This window comes from Ambystoma mexicanum, chromosome 4q (assembly GCF_040938575.1).
Source record: "Ambystoma mexicanum isolate Mex_15411 chromosome 4q, UKY_AmexF1_1, whole genome shotgun sequence".
Lineage (NCBI taxonomy): Eukaryota > Metazoa > Chordata > Amphibia > Caudata > Ambystomatidae > Ambystoma > Ambystoma mexicanum.
The window spans coordinates 122,801,341-122,814,258 of NC_090928.1; the positions used below are offsets into that span (position 1 = coordinate 122,801,341).

Below are 12,918 nucleotides of genomic sequence, written 5' to 3' on the forward strand. Positions count from 1 at the left end.
TAGATACATAATCTAAGCATGCATGAAGGCCTCTGGTGGCAAGAGGTATGCAATTAATTTATATGGTTGTGTAATAAGATTTAGTCCGGGTATCCAGTGATGTTCTAAGGCAACAAAACAGGAATGATGTAGATATTCAGCAAAATACTGTGGCAGTGGACTAGGAATTAGTCTGGTTATGCAAAGAGATGCTCTGGCAGCAGAACAGAATTGATGTAGCTGTGAAAGTAAATTCTCTGGCAGTCTGATGAACTAATATGGCTATGCAGTGAAATTCAAAGGCAAACGAGAATTTCTCTAGCTATGCCCTGAAATAAAAGACATCAAAGCACAGCTGTGAAAAGAGATTCCAATGCAGCACAATGAAAATCTGGCTATATGGTGTGGTGCAAAAGCATTAGAACAAATCATTCTAGCTATGCAATGAAATCCAATGTTGGCAAAATAATTAATCTGGTTATACAGTCACATTCAAAAGCAGCAGTGAAATCTACAGGCGACCAAATGAATTAATATAGCCGTGCAGTGGGATTCAAGGGTAGCAAAAAGAATGTAGCTATTACGTGAGCTGCAGGGCAGTGAAACAAATTATTCTGGCTATGCTATGAAATACAATGGCAGCCAAAGAATAAACCTGGCTTTATATTGTATTGTACTTGTCATCTGAATAGCGCCAATTTTACCATTATTATATTTTCAATGCGTGTTAGTGGGAACACCCTTGGAGGACCAAAGTCCAGAGTGTTGGAGGTCCTGAGGCACGATTATAATTCATATGTGCATTTGGCAGAAAAAGGCTTAGCAGGGCTGGCCAGACTCTGGTAGAAAAGCAACCCATGTAGTCAGGCATGTGTCTCAGTGCCAAGAGGAATGGGGGTGGCGTCAGTGCTAGTGACTCGCTATGTGTTCAGCATGCCCGAAATTACCATAGGACTGCACTGTATTCTGCTGTCAAGAGGTGTTGATGCGTAGTCAGGTGTACGTAGGCAGAGAAGTTATGTAAATAGCACAATCACATTTTTTGTCGTAGTACCTGCTGTATACTGATGTGTGTGGTTGGCCGTGCCTGCGGCCAGTTGAGTGGTGTATTATACATTCCATTGCCTCCAATTGGAGGCGCCTTGATGTTAGAGCGCCCGCTCAGGTATTTGGCTTCTTATGTTGGTTCTTGCCGCTGTGAAAGAAACTGTTAGCAGCAACAACTGTGTATGTTCCAACTAATCGCCACACAAAGCCAGATTCATATATGTGGGTTAGGTGTTCAAATGTGGTGGAGGCTGCGCTTTTAGTACTATTGTTGTGATTAGCCAGTTTTTTCTGTCCATTTGCCGGGTGCAGTTGTTCCTTGAATTTTGTGACATTACACGTGAGAATGCTGTGTATCAGCTAGTGGTGCTTGAGGGATGACAGGGTTGTGATAATTGTATGAGGGTATGTGTGGTCCGGGCTGCCACGAACACAGTCAGCACCGCCAGGTGTTTAGAGCGAAAAGGTCGGAGACGCCACAAACGGAGCTGGCCCATCTGGGAAGACAGTTCATATACTTCAGGTTAATGGGGTTTTCAGGATAGAGCGGTAAAGAGCCAGGTTTTGAGGGCATATTTGAAGGAGAGGTAATTTTCGGTGAAGCAGATGTGCAGAGGAAGAGTGTTCCAGATGATAGGCGCTAAGATAGAGAAAGCCGAGCTGCCAACTCTAGTGGAGTTGTGCAGTGGGATAGCCAGGAGCAGAGCTGAGCCCAATCATAGGTTTCTGGGGGGCTTGCGGTGGATGATTTTGGTCTGAATGAACTCGGGTCCCGAATGATGGGGAGCTAGGTGTGTGATGCACATGGCTTTGAAGGTTGCTCTTACACTAATGGGAGCCAGTGTAGGATTCTGAGTGCGAGAGTGATGTGTTCTCTGGGAGGGAGGACGAGGAGCAGTCTGGGTGCCAACTTTTGGATACGTTGAAGTCTCCTTAGCGGGCATGCTAGGACGCTGACGTAGAGGGAGTTGGCGTAATCCAGTAGGGAGATGACAATGGCCAGTATAGCGGAAACCTTTTGATGGCAAGTGAGGTAAGGAAAGATTCATTTTAGGATGCGTAGGTGAAAGTGGCAGGTTCAGGCCACAGAGTTGATGTCCTTGGAGAGGGAAAGGTCTGAGTACATGGTGCATCTGAGATTTTTGACGTCGGTGGAGGGGGCAGGTGGGGCTCCCTGGGCAGGCGACCACGGTAGAGGTTGTGGGATCAGAGTGGTTTTGCCACATATGAGGATCTCTGATTTGCCCGGATTGAGGATTAGGTGGTTGTTTGTCATCCAGTTGTTGATCTCTAAGAGACAATAGGCGAGGTCCGAGAGTGGTGAGGCTTGGATTTTGGGGATTTTGAAAACAAACTACATATTGTCTGCGTAGTTGTAGCAGGTAAGGTTATGCGAGCGGATGATGGCTGGCAGTGGGCTAAGAATCCTGACCCTTGGGATGGAAATGCGAGGGAGGATCACCTGTGTGAAGGATCCTTGGGAATTAGGGAGAGGATATCAGCAGGTGATACATGGTATCCCCCTTTTGTGATGAGAACCGACTTCACCCTCCACCTGTCTTTTTAGACTGTTGTAAATCATCTCCCATCATTTTCCCCCATTCAGACCATCATATACTGGGACGAGAAAGAGGCGACTAGGAGCAGTACACACTAACATCTTAGTTTACCACTCTTGTACTGAGACGAGGAGGAAGCCAGAGGACTGTTGTGAGGGTCAGGCATGTCACACGAACTATGGTCAGCCAATGAGAATTAAGGATTCTCAGCAGCGACCTGTTAAATAGTTCCAAGTGTATAAAAGAGAAAGAAAGCATCAGAGGAAGGAACCAGGCGGGCAGGAGAGCGCAGCAAGACAAGTTGGGGCAGGCAGAGCATGGGCCGGTGGAAAGGGTGCCGACCGAAGAGAAGCCAGAAAGACGCTTGGGCCGGAGTGAACATAGCCCATTGCTGTGTGTTCCCTGTTGCGAGTGGGGAACACAGAAGCCGCCAAATGCTTCCGGGAGGTCTGGGGAAGACCAATGCTGCTCGCCAGAGCTCTGCGGTAGAGAGAGCAGAGCTAGCGAGAACTAGAGACCGAAGCACCCGGAGGAGCGGCCGCACACCGGTGAGTGAAAGTGACGCACCTCACAGAACAGGGCGCTCCAGGGGCATGGAGCGTGTAACGGCTGATGCCAGTAAGGCGAAAGTCTATGAAAAAGAGGTCTGGGGACCCGACCTGAACTTATTGAATACCAAACAAGTTGTCGAGCATAAAATTAGCTTTGAATGATGTGTAAAAGGGGTATGGCGACCAAATATCAAATATTGAATACTGAAAAAGTTGTCAAGAACGTAATAAAAGTTGAATGCTAAACAAAGGGAAAGATATGAGAAAAACCTGCAAATGAAACAGAAAGTGATGTGCATTTTCAAACAAAGTGAATTTAAAGAAAAAGCATTTTGCAAACAAAGTGAAATGAGTAAGATGCAAAACACTATTGAGCCGTGTGGAAGCAAGATGGTAACCGGGAGTATTACCACAAAGGAAGGTGTGTGAGAAGAACATTTTGGTAAAAGCAAGAAGCTGCTGAAGTGAACCTGAAGCATATTTGAACTTATGACATAGGTACAGAAAATAAATCGGTTGTCAAGGAAGTCCTATGAAAAGGTCTAAACTGTTTTAAAGTGCCACGGGTTAACGGTTGCGCGACATATGCCGGGTGGACCGTGTGGTCTTAAAACTGCACCTAAAGTCGAGGAGCCCTTACTTGGAGTAAACCAAGAGAAGTCTAGAGGCTGAGGCTGGTTTGCCCAAGACTATTCAAGTGGTAAAATGAGAAGGCAAACTAAACAAGTCAATAGGACTGAACTTGAACCCTGTGGAACTGTGTTGAACTTGGAGAAGGGAACCCCCAAGTCCATTTTATGGAACTGTGTTGAACTTGGGGAAGGGAACCCCCAAGGCCATTTTTGTTGGAAGTTTCTTGAACTTGGGAAAGGAGCTCAGAGCAAATCAGGAGCTGGAAGAAGCTCAGAACTTTAGTTTGAACACAGTTTCTTTGGTTGTTAACATCCCTACACATAGTGTAGCTTTAGTTGTGTGGACAGGTATAGGGTTTGGACACACAGACTTAATTTGAACTCACTGACTCAGATTATCCTTAGTTTATTAGGTAGGGAAATCACGCCTTATTATGGGGCAAGTAAGGCCTTACACCATACTGGCATTTGAGTTAATAAAGATCTTTTGTTTGAACTTTGATACTGTTTTCTGTGTCTTGCTTCATGATGCCTTCACATAACCCACACTTCCTTTAACCCCAGGTTGGTGCTAGAGATCGGTAACGCCTACTATCTAAAATATATCTAGCTTTTGGTGATTATCTAAAAGGCAAATGACTGATCTATCTAGCCTCCCTATGGGAACAATCTAAGGTTTCTTTTCAACAGTTTCCCCAAAATGGGGTTTAAGGGCTGTGCCTTCCAGACACCACAGTCTTCACCCAGTCTCATCCTTTAGTGCTCTGATATTCCTCACCCTATATCACTCCATCACTCTCACTTTCCCCTCCTAAGCTCCTCCCTCACAACAGGCAACAAATGGTCTCTGGAGAAGCAAGATCTCCATATCAGTTGTTTAGAGCTCGTACCAGGCTCTTACACAGTCACGGGCTAAGCAGCGGTCAAGGCTCAGAATTGTACTCTGCTACAGATAAAAAACATACCTTTTAAAAAAAGAAGCAGACAATTGAGCAGTCCCGTGCCAGGGCTGTACGTTAGTAGGAGAAGTAGCAAGCAACTGACTGGTGAATGGTAATACATGGAACAGAGACATGGGACAGGAGAGATATATTGCATTACTTCCAAAGGACTGAATAGGAACAGGCTAATATGTAGAGTGAAGTGTGTTGCGGGGTAGACAGAATGGGAAAAAGTGGAGGTTGCTCCCTTCTTGATTAAGGAGATGGTGCTTTAATGCAGATCTTAAGGATTGGATAGTAGCAGTCTTTTTAATATGAAGAGGAAAAAAGCTCCAGTGGTGTGTGGTGAGGAAGGAGAAGGAATAATTATGTTTGGATGAGGAACAGAAACATTGAGGGTGTACAGAATGGAGGGAACAGGCAGGGAAGTTGAAGGAAATGGGTTAAGCTAAACGGCAGGAGCATGCTCATACAGGGGTTTGAAAATGAGTAATAAGAGCTTAAAGAGACACTTTTTTCATGGAAAGCCAAACAGCATGGAGGAGTGTTTGGAGGTGGCAGAAGAAGTAGAGGCTAGGTCGAAAGGCTGGCACAGTAGTCCAGACTGTGCCTGTATGAGGATTTTGGTAGAGTTATAAGCGAGGAAGCGGCACATTTTGAGCATGTTAAGCCTGCCCGTAGTTGAGGTAGAAGTAATGAAGTGATGGAGGTTAAGGTCACTATGAAAAAGGAGCACAAGGTTGCACGCCTTAGGGAAAGGGCAGAGGGGGAGTAATCCAAGCAGAAATTAGATGGGTGATGGAAGGAGGGGTGCAGTGGAGGGTGGAAGATTAATTCAGGTTTAGAGGAGGGGAGTATAAAACAACCACGTACCAATCAGTAAATGATCACACATACAGGCAGCTATGAGGGCAGAGAGGCCAGGAGTGAACATCGGTAAGGAGAAGTTGTGTGTGTTTTTTGCAGAGAGGCGTTAGGAGACCCAAACAAAGAGATCAAATGAATAGTAAGGGGCCAAGGACAGAGCCTTGAGAGATGCCAACAGGGAGGGGGAGTTGGATCAGAGTGCAGAGTTTACAGAGCTAGAGAAGATGCAATGAAAAAGGGGACAAAACAGTCAGGGGCAGTATCTTCGATTCATAAGTCAGCAAGGGTCTGAAAGAAGAGAGGAAATGTCTCACCAGCTCACAGACGGTTGAGATTCCCAGTAGGATTAGGATAGAGGACAGTTTACAAAGTTAGGCAGAGGACAAAAAGTTACTGATGTCAAGGAGGACCAATTCAGTAATAAAGCAGCTGCGAAATCCAGCTTGGATGGTTCGTGGAGCTGATTAGTGTCCAGCAAAAAGGAGATCCTATTAAAGGCTAAACATGTATTTTGTCAGATTACAGTACTGATGCCTGGACAAAAAGTGTTTTTAGGAACTGAAGAAAATGTTATTTTGGGTTTATTTGGATACAGACCGGCTCCCATCAAACCTTAACAACCAGCAGAGCAGATTGTTCAGTTGTAGGCCAGATCCATGGCACCTACTTCAGTTGTGAGGATCAGGAATGGAGAAGTCCTTTGCCCCCATGTATGATGATTCCCTCAACAATCATGAAGAGATGGAGTCAAAGGACAAGGAAGGTGTTCATTTCCCATTGCTGGCCGACCCGGCTATAGTGTGGCTTCTTTAACTTTCTACAGATGTTCTAATCCTTCTTCCCTTAAATTATTTCCTCCTACGTGATTCTCATGGGAATCATCATCCAGTGATTCAGCCAGGAGCTCTACAACTAGTAAAGAACTTCTTGGAGAAGGTTGGTTCTTTCGGAGCAGAATGTCTGCTCCTTCTCTGAGTCCTGAGCTCCTTTTATGACCAGCTTTACTTTGAAAGGCTGAGATTTGCTAGGGCACTTGGATTTCGTGTAATCAGTTGCCATGCAGGTAGTTAACCTTTGGCTGGCTTATTAATGGCTGGAACGGGGCCCAGAGCCATAAATACTTAGAATGTTGATTTCAGCTGAAAACCTCCTGACATCCATAGATTGCTTACAAGTCATTAAAGTTCTTATTTCTCCTCAACCTAAATACTCTGCTATGCTGGAAGTTAACAAGGTGCAGGACACATTCTATGTTTGTCCAGGTAATGAAGAACTGTGTAGGAAAGTCTTATCAGGGAAACTGACAATGCTATTTTGCATGATTTCCTCTGAAAGGGTCTGAAGTATTTCAGCTTTAGACATTATTCTCAAATACGTTTCCTATGAAGGCTGGTCTTTCATGTGTCCAGCAGTATTAAATTACTAAGTTAGGGCTTATGTCTTGCGTGATGTTTTACACCAATCCATGGATGGATGGATGTATCCTTCTCATTGCTTCTTGCAGGAACAGGGACATAGTCAACTTTAAGAGGTAGGTGGCCAAGTGCAGCTAGGTTAGTAGTTTTCACAAGTTGCTCATTTGTAGTTCAATGGCTTTTTCGATTTTGTTGTGCTTCTCATTAAAGAAACAGGGCTGCCCAGGTGCATAATATAACCTCACTGATAGTGCAGGGCAGTGGCTTGATGTGTTTGTTTTTTAAGTAATTCTATCCATGCAGCTACTTCCCAAGGTTTCTGGCGAAGGTAGTCCATTGTTGGTTCTTTTGCAGAACTGGATAATAATAAAGAAAGAAGCATAATACTGCCTCCTTGACTTTAAAATAATCTTGACTTTCCAACACGAACATTCAGGGAAAATCTGGAAGAGTACTATAGTAAGCTCCTTAATTGCAATTAACTAAATACAAGCTATACACTGAAACACCATCCATGTGCTGTTTAACAGCTTTGGATTCCAAGAACGGTTACATATTTTCCTTGGAGGTAAGAAAAAGAAAAATGCTTCATCGCAACCTTTTAACATACATTCTATTTATTCTTTTTTTATTTAATATTAATGTGTTCAGTTGATACAAACTTTTCACATATCAATAATAACACATAGAAACAATTCATAAAACAAACAAGTAAGCAACTACACTTCCAAGTTACAATCATATCTCATCCATACAGTTATTTTCAATGTTCACTCTATGTTACAATAACACATAGAAATACATTTCATATGTTTCCACCCGTAGCACTCTCTTCCTTGATTAACATGAACATTCTATTTTTTCTTCTACTTCAATTGGGGCTCAAACCTCAACCATACATTATATAATGCAAGAAGTATGGATTTATTTTCTGTGTTTAAGCAATTGGCCCAAACGACATCACTCTTAATGCTTTTGTAATTGCTAACAAACTTACCGAGAACAGTCATTATATATATAGACCCATTTACCCGGCACTCCGTCAATACATGTTGTTCTGTTTTCAACCTATCTTTGGAAGAACATATATGACAAGTCCTGTTACTTTTATTTAGCTATCCATAACTCGGCAGCAACATTTGCCAACACTGGCAATTTGTTAATTCTAAGAAGCATACAAAATCTCTGCAAATCCAGTGAAGCACACAACCTTAGGTAGCTCTGTGGAACCTTATATTTGTGTATTAGTTTTATGTTCACCATAATTTTTCAATTTTGCTAAGTGTGTTTAATTTGATGTCCAATCCCACCATTCCAGTGTAGTGTATTTATATAAAGAAGTTTTGTAAACTATAATATTCCATATCCCAATCCGGTATCCAATTTATTGCTCTAAATGTGTTCACCAGTTTTGCGAGATCATTGTGAGTTTCCATATAATGTTCTTCTCCTATCAATTCTAATAGCGGACATATTGGTCTGGTCTTAGACTTAATATACAGTAAACATCATCTTTTTTATAACCTGGGCTGGCAGATATATTCGGCCCAATTCCAGACTCAACAGCTCTATTGGGACACTCAGTCCCAATCTAAATATGGTCCTCCAACACTTGCCATCAATAATCTTCAACAAGGTTAAATCCCGAATCAACAGTGCTTTGAGTCTATAGAGCATAGATGCACAAAAACATTGTTTGTACAAAAGCAAGATACCATGGAAATTATATCCAGAACAGTCTCTAACAATCTTAGTTATCATTGCCATTAAAGAGATTGCCTTTCTTTCCTTCTCCAATATAATTTCTGCATAATCACCCTTGGTACTTAACATAATCCCCAGGTATTTATAGGCTTTAACTTGCTCAATTTGCTGATCCATAATTTGTATTTTAGGTATCCTTTTTTCTCTATGTGAGAAGTGCATACATTTTTTTGTTAACATAGTTTATAATTAAACCATTTTCTTCTGCGTACCTATGTAACTCCTGTAAGGATTTGGTAATAGAGTGTGTCCGATCACATATTATCAAGCCGTCGGCATATGAGATAGACGACTTTTTCCACCTTTAAACTTCGGAGAGCAGTTCTCTACTTTAGCTAGTTTTACTGGTAAGTCTGCAAGGTAGATATTGAACAGCAGGGGCGCCAATACGCAACCCTGTTTCACCCCTTTACTGGTGGGAGGGGATCTGTGAAGGAGCCTGTGCCGTCTAATCTAACCTGAATCAGCGTATTCTCATAATGACCTCTTATCGCACATAGAATGTTATTAGGGCAGCCATAAGCTTATAATTTAATCCACAATCTATCTCGCTCAACAGTGTCGAACGCGGCTCGGAAATCAACCATCGCTACGTATAAATATGGACCATTTCTTGGTTTAGACTGAGTAATTAATCTGTCCATCAAACTTAGACAATGGCTAGTGCTAGAATTTGCTCTAAACCCCATTTGAAATATATCCAAAATAGTATTTTGGTTTACCCAATTTGTCAGATGATTTAATACAAATGCAGCAAATATTTTTTCTGTTGCATCCGACATTGCTAGCAATCGATAGCTGTCTGGGTTAAGTCGATTGCCTTTTTTATATATTGGGACTAATAATGATTTCTTCCAAGTTTTCAGTATTATTCCTTCATTAGATACCTTAGTGAAGAGTACATAAAGTAATTTGGACCACAATTCAGGATCTCTCTTTAGTGCTATATTCGCAAGCCCATTTGGGACAGGTGTTCTCGAATGTTTCAACTTTGAAATTCGGTTCTTTATTTCTTCAATATCAAATTGCAATTCAAAGGTTTTATGTTTATATACTGTACCCACTCATGCACATCAATCGGCAGTGCAAATCGAACAGGTTTATGAGATATTTCTTTTGTGGTTACTAACCCCCTCGTCAGGTATTCACATAACCCTCTGTCCCACAAGTATTAAAAGTATCTGTCTAGCTGAAAGATTGCCACCCCTCTTTCAAACGTTTCCTCCTCCTCTGCAGAGATTGGCCGTCTCCTCAACAATTCAAACACAAGCTTTTGTGACTTACCCAAGTTAATGCCAGGGCAGCTTTCTTCTTCACTATGATGACCCGTCAAAATCGGCTCACACCCTTTAGCAGGCCTCAGAACATTATCAACATTCATAACAGGGTATCCTGTTGGACACAAAAGAAAAACTGTTATTTCTGCTAGTTACAGTAATTCAATGTCATGGTTTAGCTAAATAAATTCATAGAACAGCTTTCTCCTGGAAAAACAATGAAAAAATATCAATTCTTGGCCACTCTCTGTGGAGCACAAATTACTTGGAATAAAATGCTGTGTCTTTAAAAGGTCCCGGTTGTCAGATGTAAAAGGTTCTGCCACCCTTGGTAGCTCCCTTCAAATTACTCAGACATCAAACCTATGATCCTTTCTCGTCCCCTCCTCTCAGGATTTAGATGGCTCTATGCCCCAAAGCTGTTTGTCAAGGGTCTTTTGAAAAGTACCTATTGAGGGTTTCTTATCTATCATTTTATACTATATTCTATCTTCTAGCACATTCCCCCTGGGATTTTACTTTTGAACTTGATTGTAGCAATGAGTCTGAAACAAATGTTCGGTCCTCGTTTAATTTTTCCATTTTATTGATGTCAGCCTGTGATATCAGTTTTCAATGCCTAGTATTTCTGTTAGCTTGCCACCCACCAAGGTAGATGCTGCCCACAACCTAGCTGGTCTTAATCATTTGCTATCAAGGGAGATATTTTCCAACTTGAAACTATTTTGAGAAATTATTTATTCCAAGAATAAAAGCATCGCAATGTATGCTACTCTCGTAGCTATGACATGGGTGGAAAGCTTAGCGTATTTAATTAGAGTGAGAAACCTGAGGGTGTTCTGACAAGTAGTCCCCGGGGATCCATTGCTCAGGTGGCCAGGGAAGGGCCATTGGTCTTGGATCCCAACCCTGGGGGTGAACCAGCAAGTGAGGATCACTGAGGCAGGGGGTCTTTGAGGACTGCAGTGATGGCATCCGAAGGTGAGACATGGCATCCCCCTTTCTTGCCCCAATACATCCTACCCGCCCTTGTTGTTCATGAGATATTGTTACCAGAGTACCATCCTACCCCTCGACCCTCCCTCACAAAAAGGGAAGATAAAATATCCTGGACGCTAGGAAGAACAAACCCTTTTGTAACCCTTGACCCTAACAGTGTCTTTCCTTCTTCAAGCCACTGTTCATGGTCCAAGTAAGAGGAGGAAAAGAGTCAAGTACATGAGATCGGGTGAGAAGAAAGATCAAGCACAACAGAGACAGGACCTTGATATTAATATCCATTCACCTGTCACCCATCTAGACCACAGGGAATATTATCCAGACCCATGCCTGTATAATAAAACACCAGAGATGGAATACTCTGCCATAAGGGGAAGCTAACTCATTAAATAAAAACAAGGCTAGAAGATGTTCCTATCTTCGTTGTCGACCTCCTAATAGTATTCTAGTAAATAGACTTAATCATCAAACTCATTTCTGATCCCGTTTCACTTTACAGCCCTCTGCCTCAGCTTCCATGGGGTACTTCCAAACTCACCTTATCTCTCCCTCCCCTTTCCAACAAATACTGAGACATGGAGGAGGCGACTAAGATCAGTAAATATTAACAATAGCAATAACATAGGGTAAGTAAGGGCAACCGACCCTAGAAAGAACTCGGGTTGTCAGGAAGGGTCAGGCATTCTATAGTAACTACTCACACCTGACTCCACTTGACTGTGGGTTCAGCTGTAAAAGGCGTGACTTCTCATAGTTGACTGAGCGAGCTTGGGATGCAGTCTGGACACTTTGAGCCCAGGAGCAGAGAGAAGTAGGAGCTGCAGGAAGACAGCGCGCAGAGATGCTGGTCCGGTGTGTGTGGGCTGAAGCGTGGCGAGGGAGCAGTGCCTCCAGGGAGCTGGAGAAGCACTGCCTGCTTTCTGCAGGCTAGGTCCAGCAAAGTACTTGTTCCACTGGGGCCAGTGCCAAGCCCAAGGGTAACTGAGGGGCAGGTGGTGAGACTGTGACCTCAACCCCACACTTGCAGGAGGAACCCCCTCTCAATGCGATGCTGCCCAGCTAGTTTCATGGGGACTGTGAGAGAAACTCGGCAGCGTACGTGTGGATGAGAGCGGAGCGGGAGAAAGTCACAGACAGTAAAAGCAGCACAGAATTGCAAAGAAAGGAAAGCATTAAAGTGGAGAGTGCAGCAGAAAGCCAGAGCTAAGCAGAAAGCAGCAAGGCTGAGAGCTAAGAAGAAAGCCAGAGCAAAGCCGAAAGCATAGCTGAAAGCAAAAGCATAAAGGCATAAAGCGTGAAGGCTAAAGGCATAGCTCAAGCACAAATAAAGGGGAAATCAAAAGGTGTCTCCCTTGCTAGTCCCTGGGGATCTGTCATCCAGATGCCGAGGACACGGCCATTGCTATTGGATCCAGTTCGTGGGGGTGGACCACTGAGGGAGGATCACCTGGATTGGGGGGGGAGGGAGGGGGAGTCGACGGTTGGGACGAGGTATCCCACCTCCTTTTACACCTTTTCCCCATCCCCTCACGGAGGACATTCCAAACCACTCCCCCCCCCTCCTCCTTTTCCAACTCTAACACTTTCGCACAACACAAAGGGCAACGGACTAACACCAGAGCTGTTTCCCTAACATGTCCCAACACAAGGGTCAGGCAAAGTTAGGCAATTGATCAGAATCACACACACACAACGCCCCTTTCCCTTCACCACATGGATAAAAGGTGGAGCCAGAGAGCACAGTACGAACAAGGCGAGCATGGCAGACAGCACAACAAGACAGCTACCACGCAGCAGTTTAAGAGAAGGAGAAAGGCGGCAGGAATCGAGAGGGTGGCGAGGAGAGAAGTGACGTTGCCCTATTCTTCCCAGACCTGCAGAACCTTT

The 12,918-nt window shown here is 43.5% G+C and overlaps 1 protein-coding gene across 3 annotated transcripts in view; it reads right to left on the reverse strand.

The window, feature by feature from the left end:
- The window catches only part of LOC138467536 (zinc finger protein 583-like), a 304,181-nt gene that overhangs the window by 112,197 nt on the left and 179,066 nt on the right, over positions 1-12,918 (reverse strand). For all 3 annotated transcript variants that reach the window (XM_069607645.1, XM_069607644.1, XM_069607646.1), the window contains exon 5: positions 10,040-10,147. In XM_069607645.1, coding sequence (XP_069463746.1) covers positions 10,040-10,147 — 108 coding nt within the window. The remainder of the gene's footprint in view (positions 1-10,039; positions 10,148-12,918) is intronic.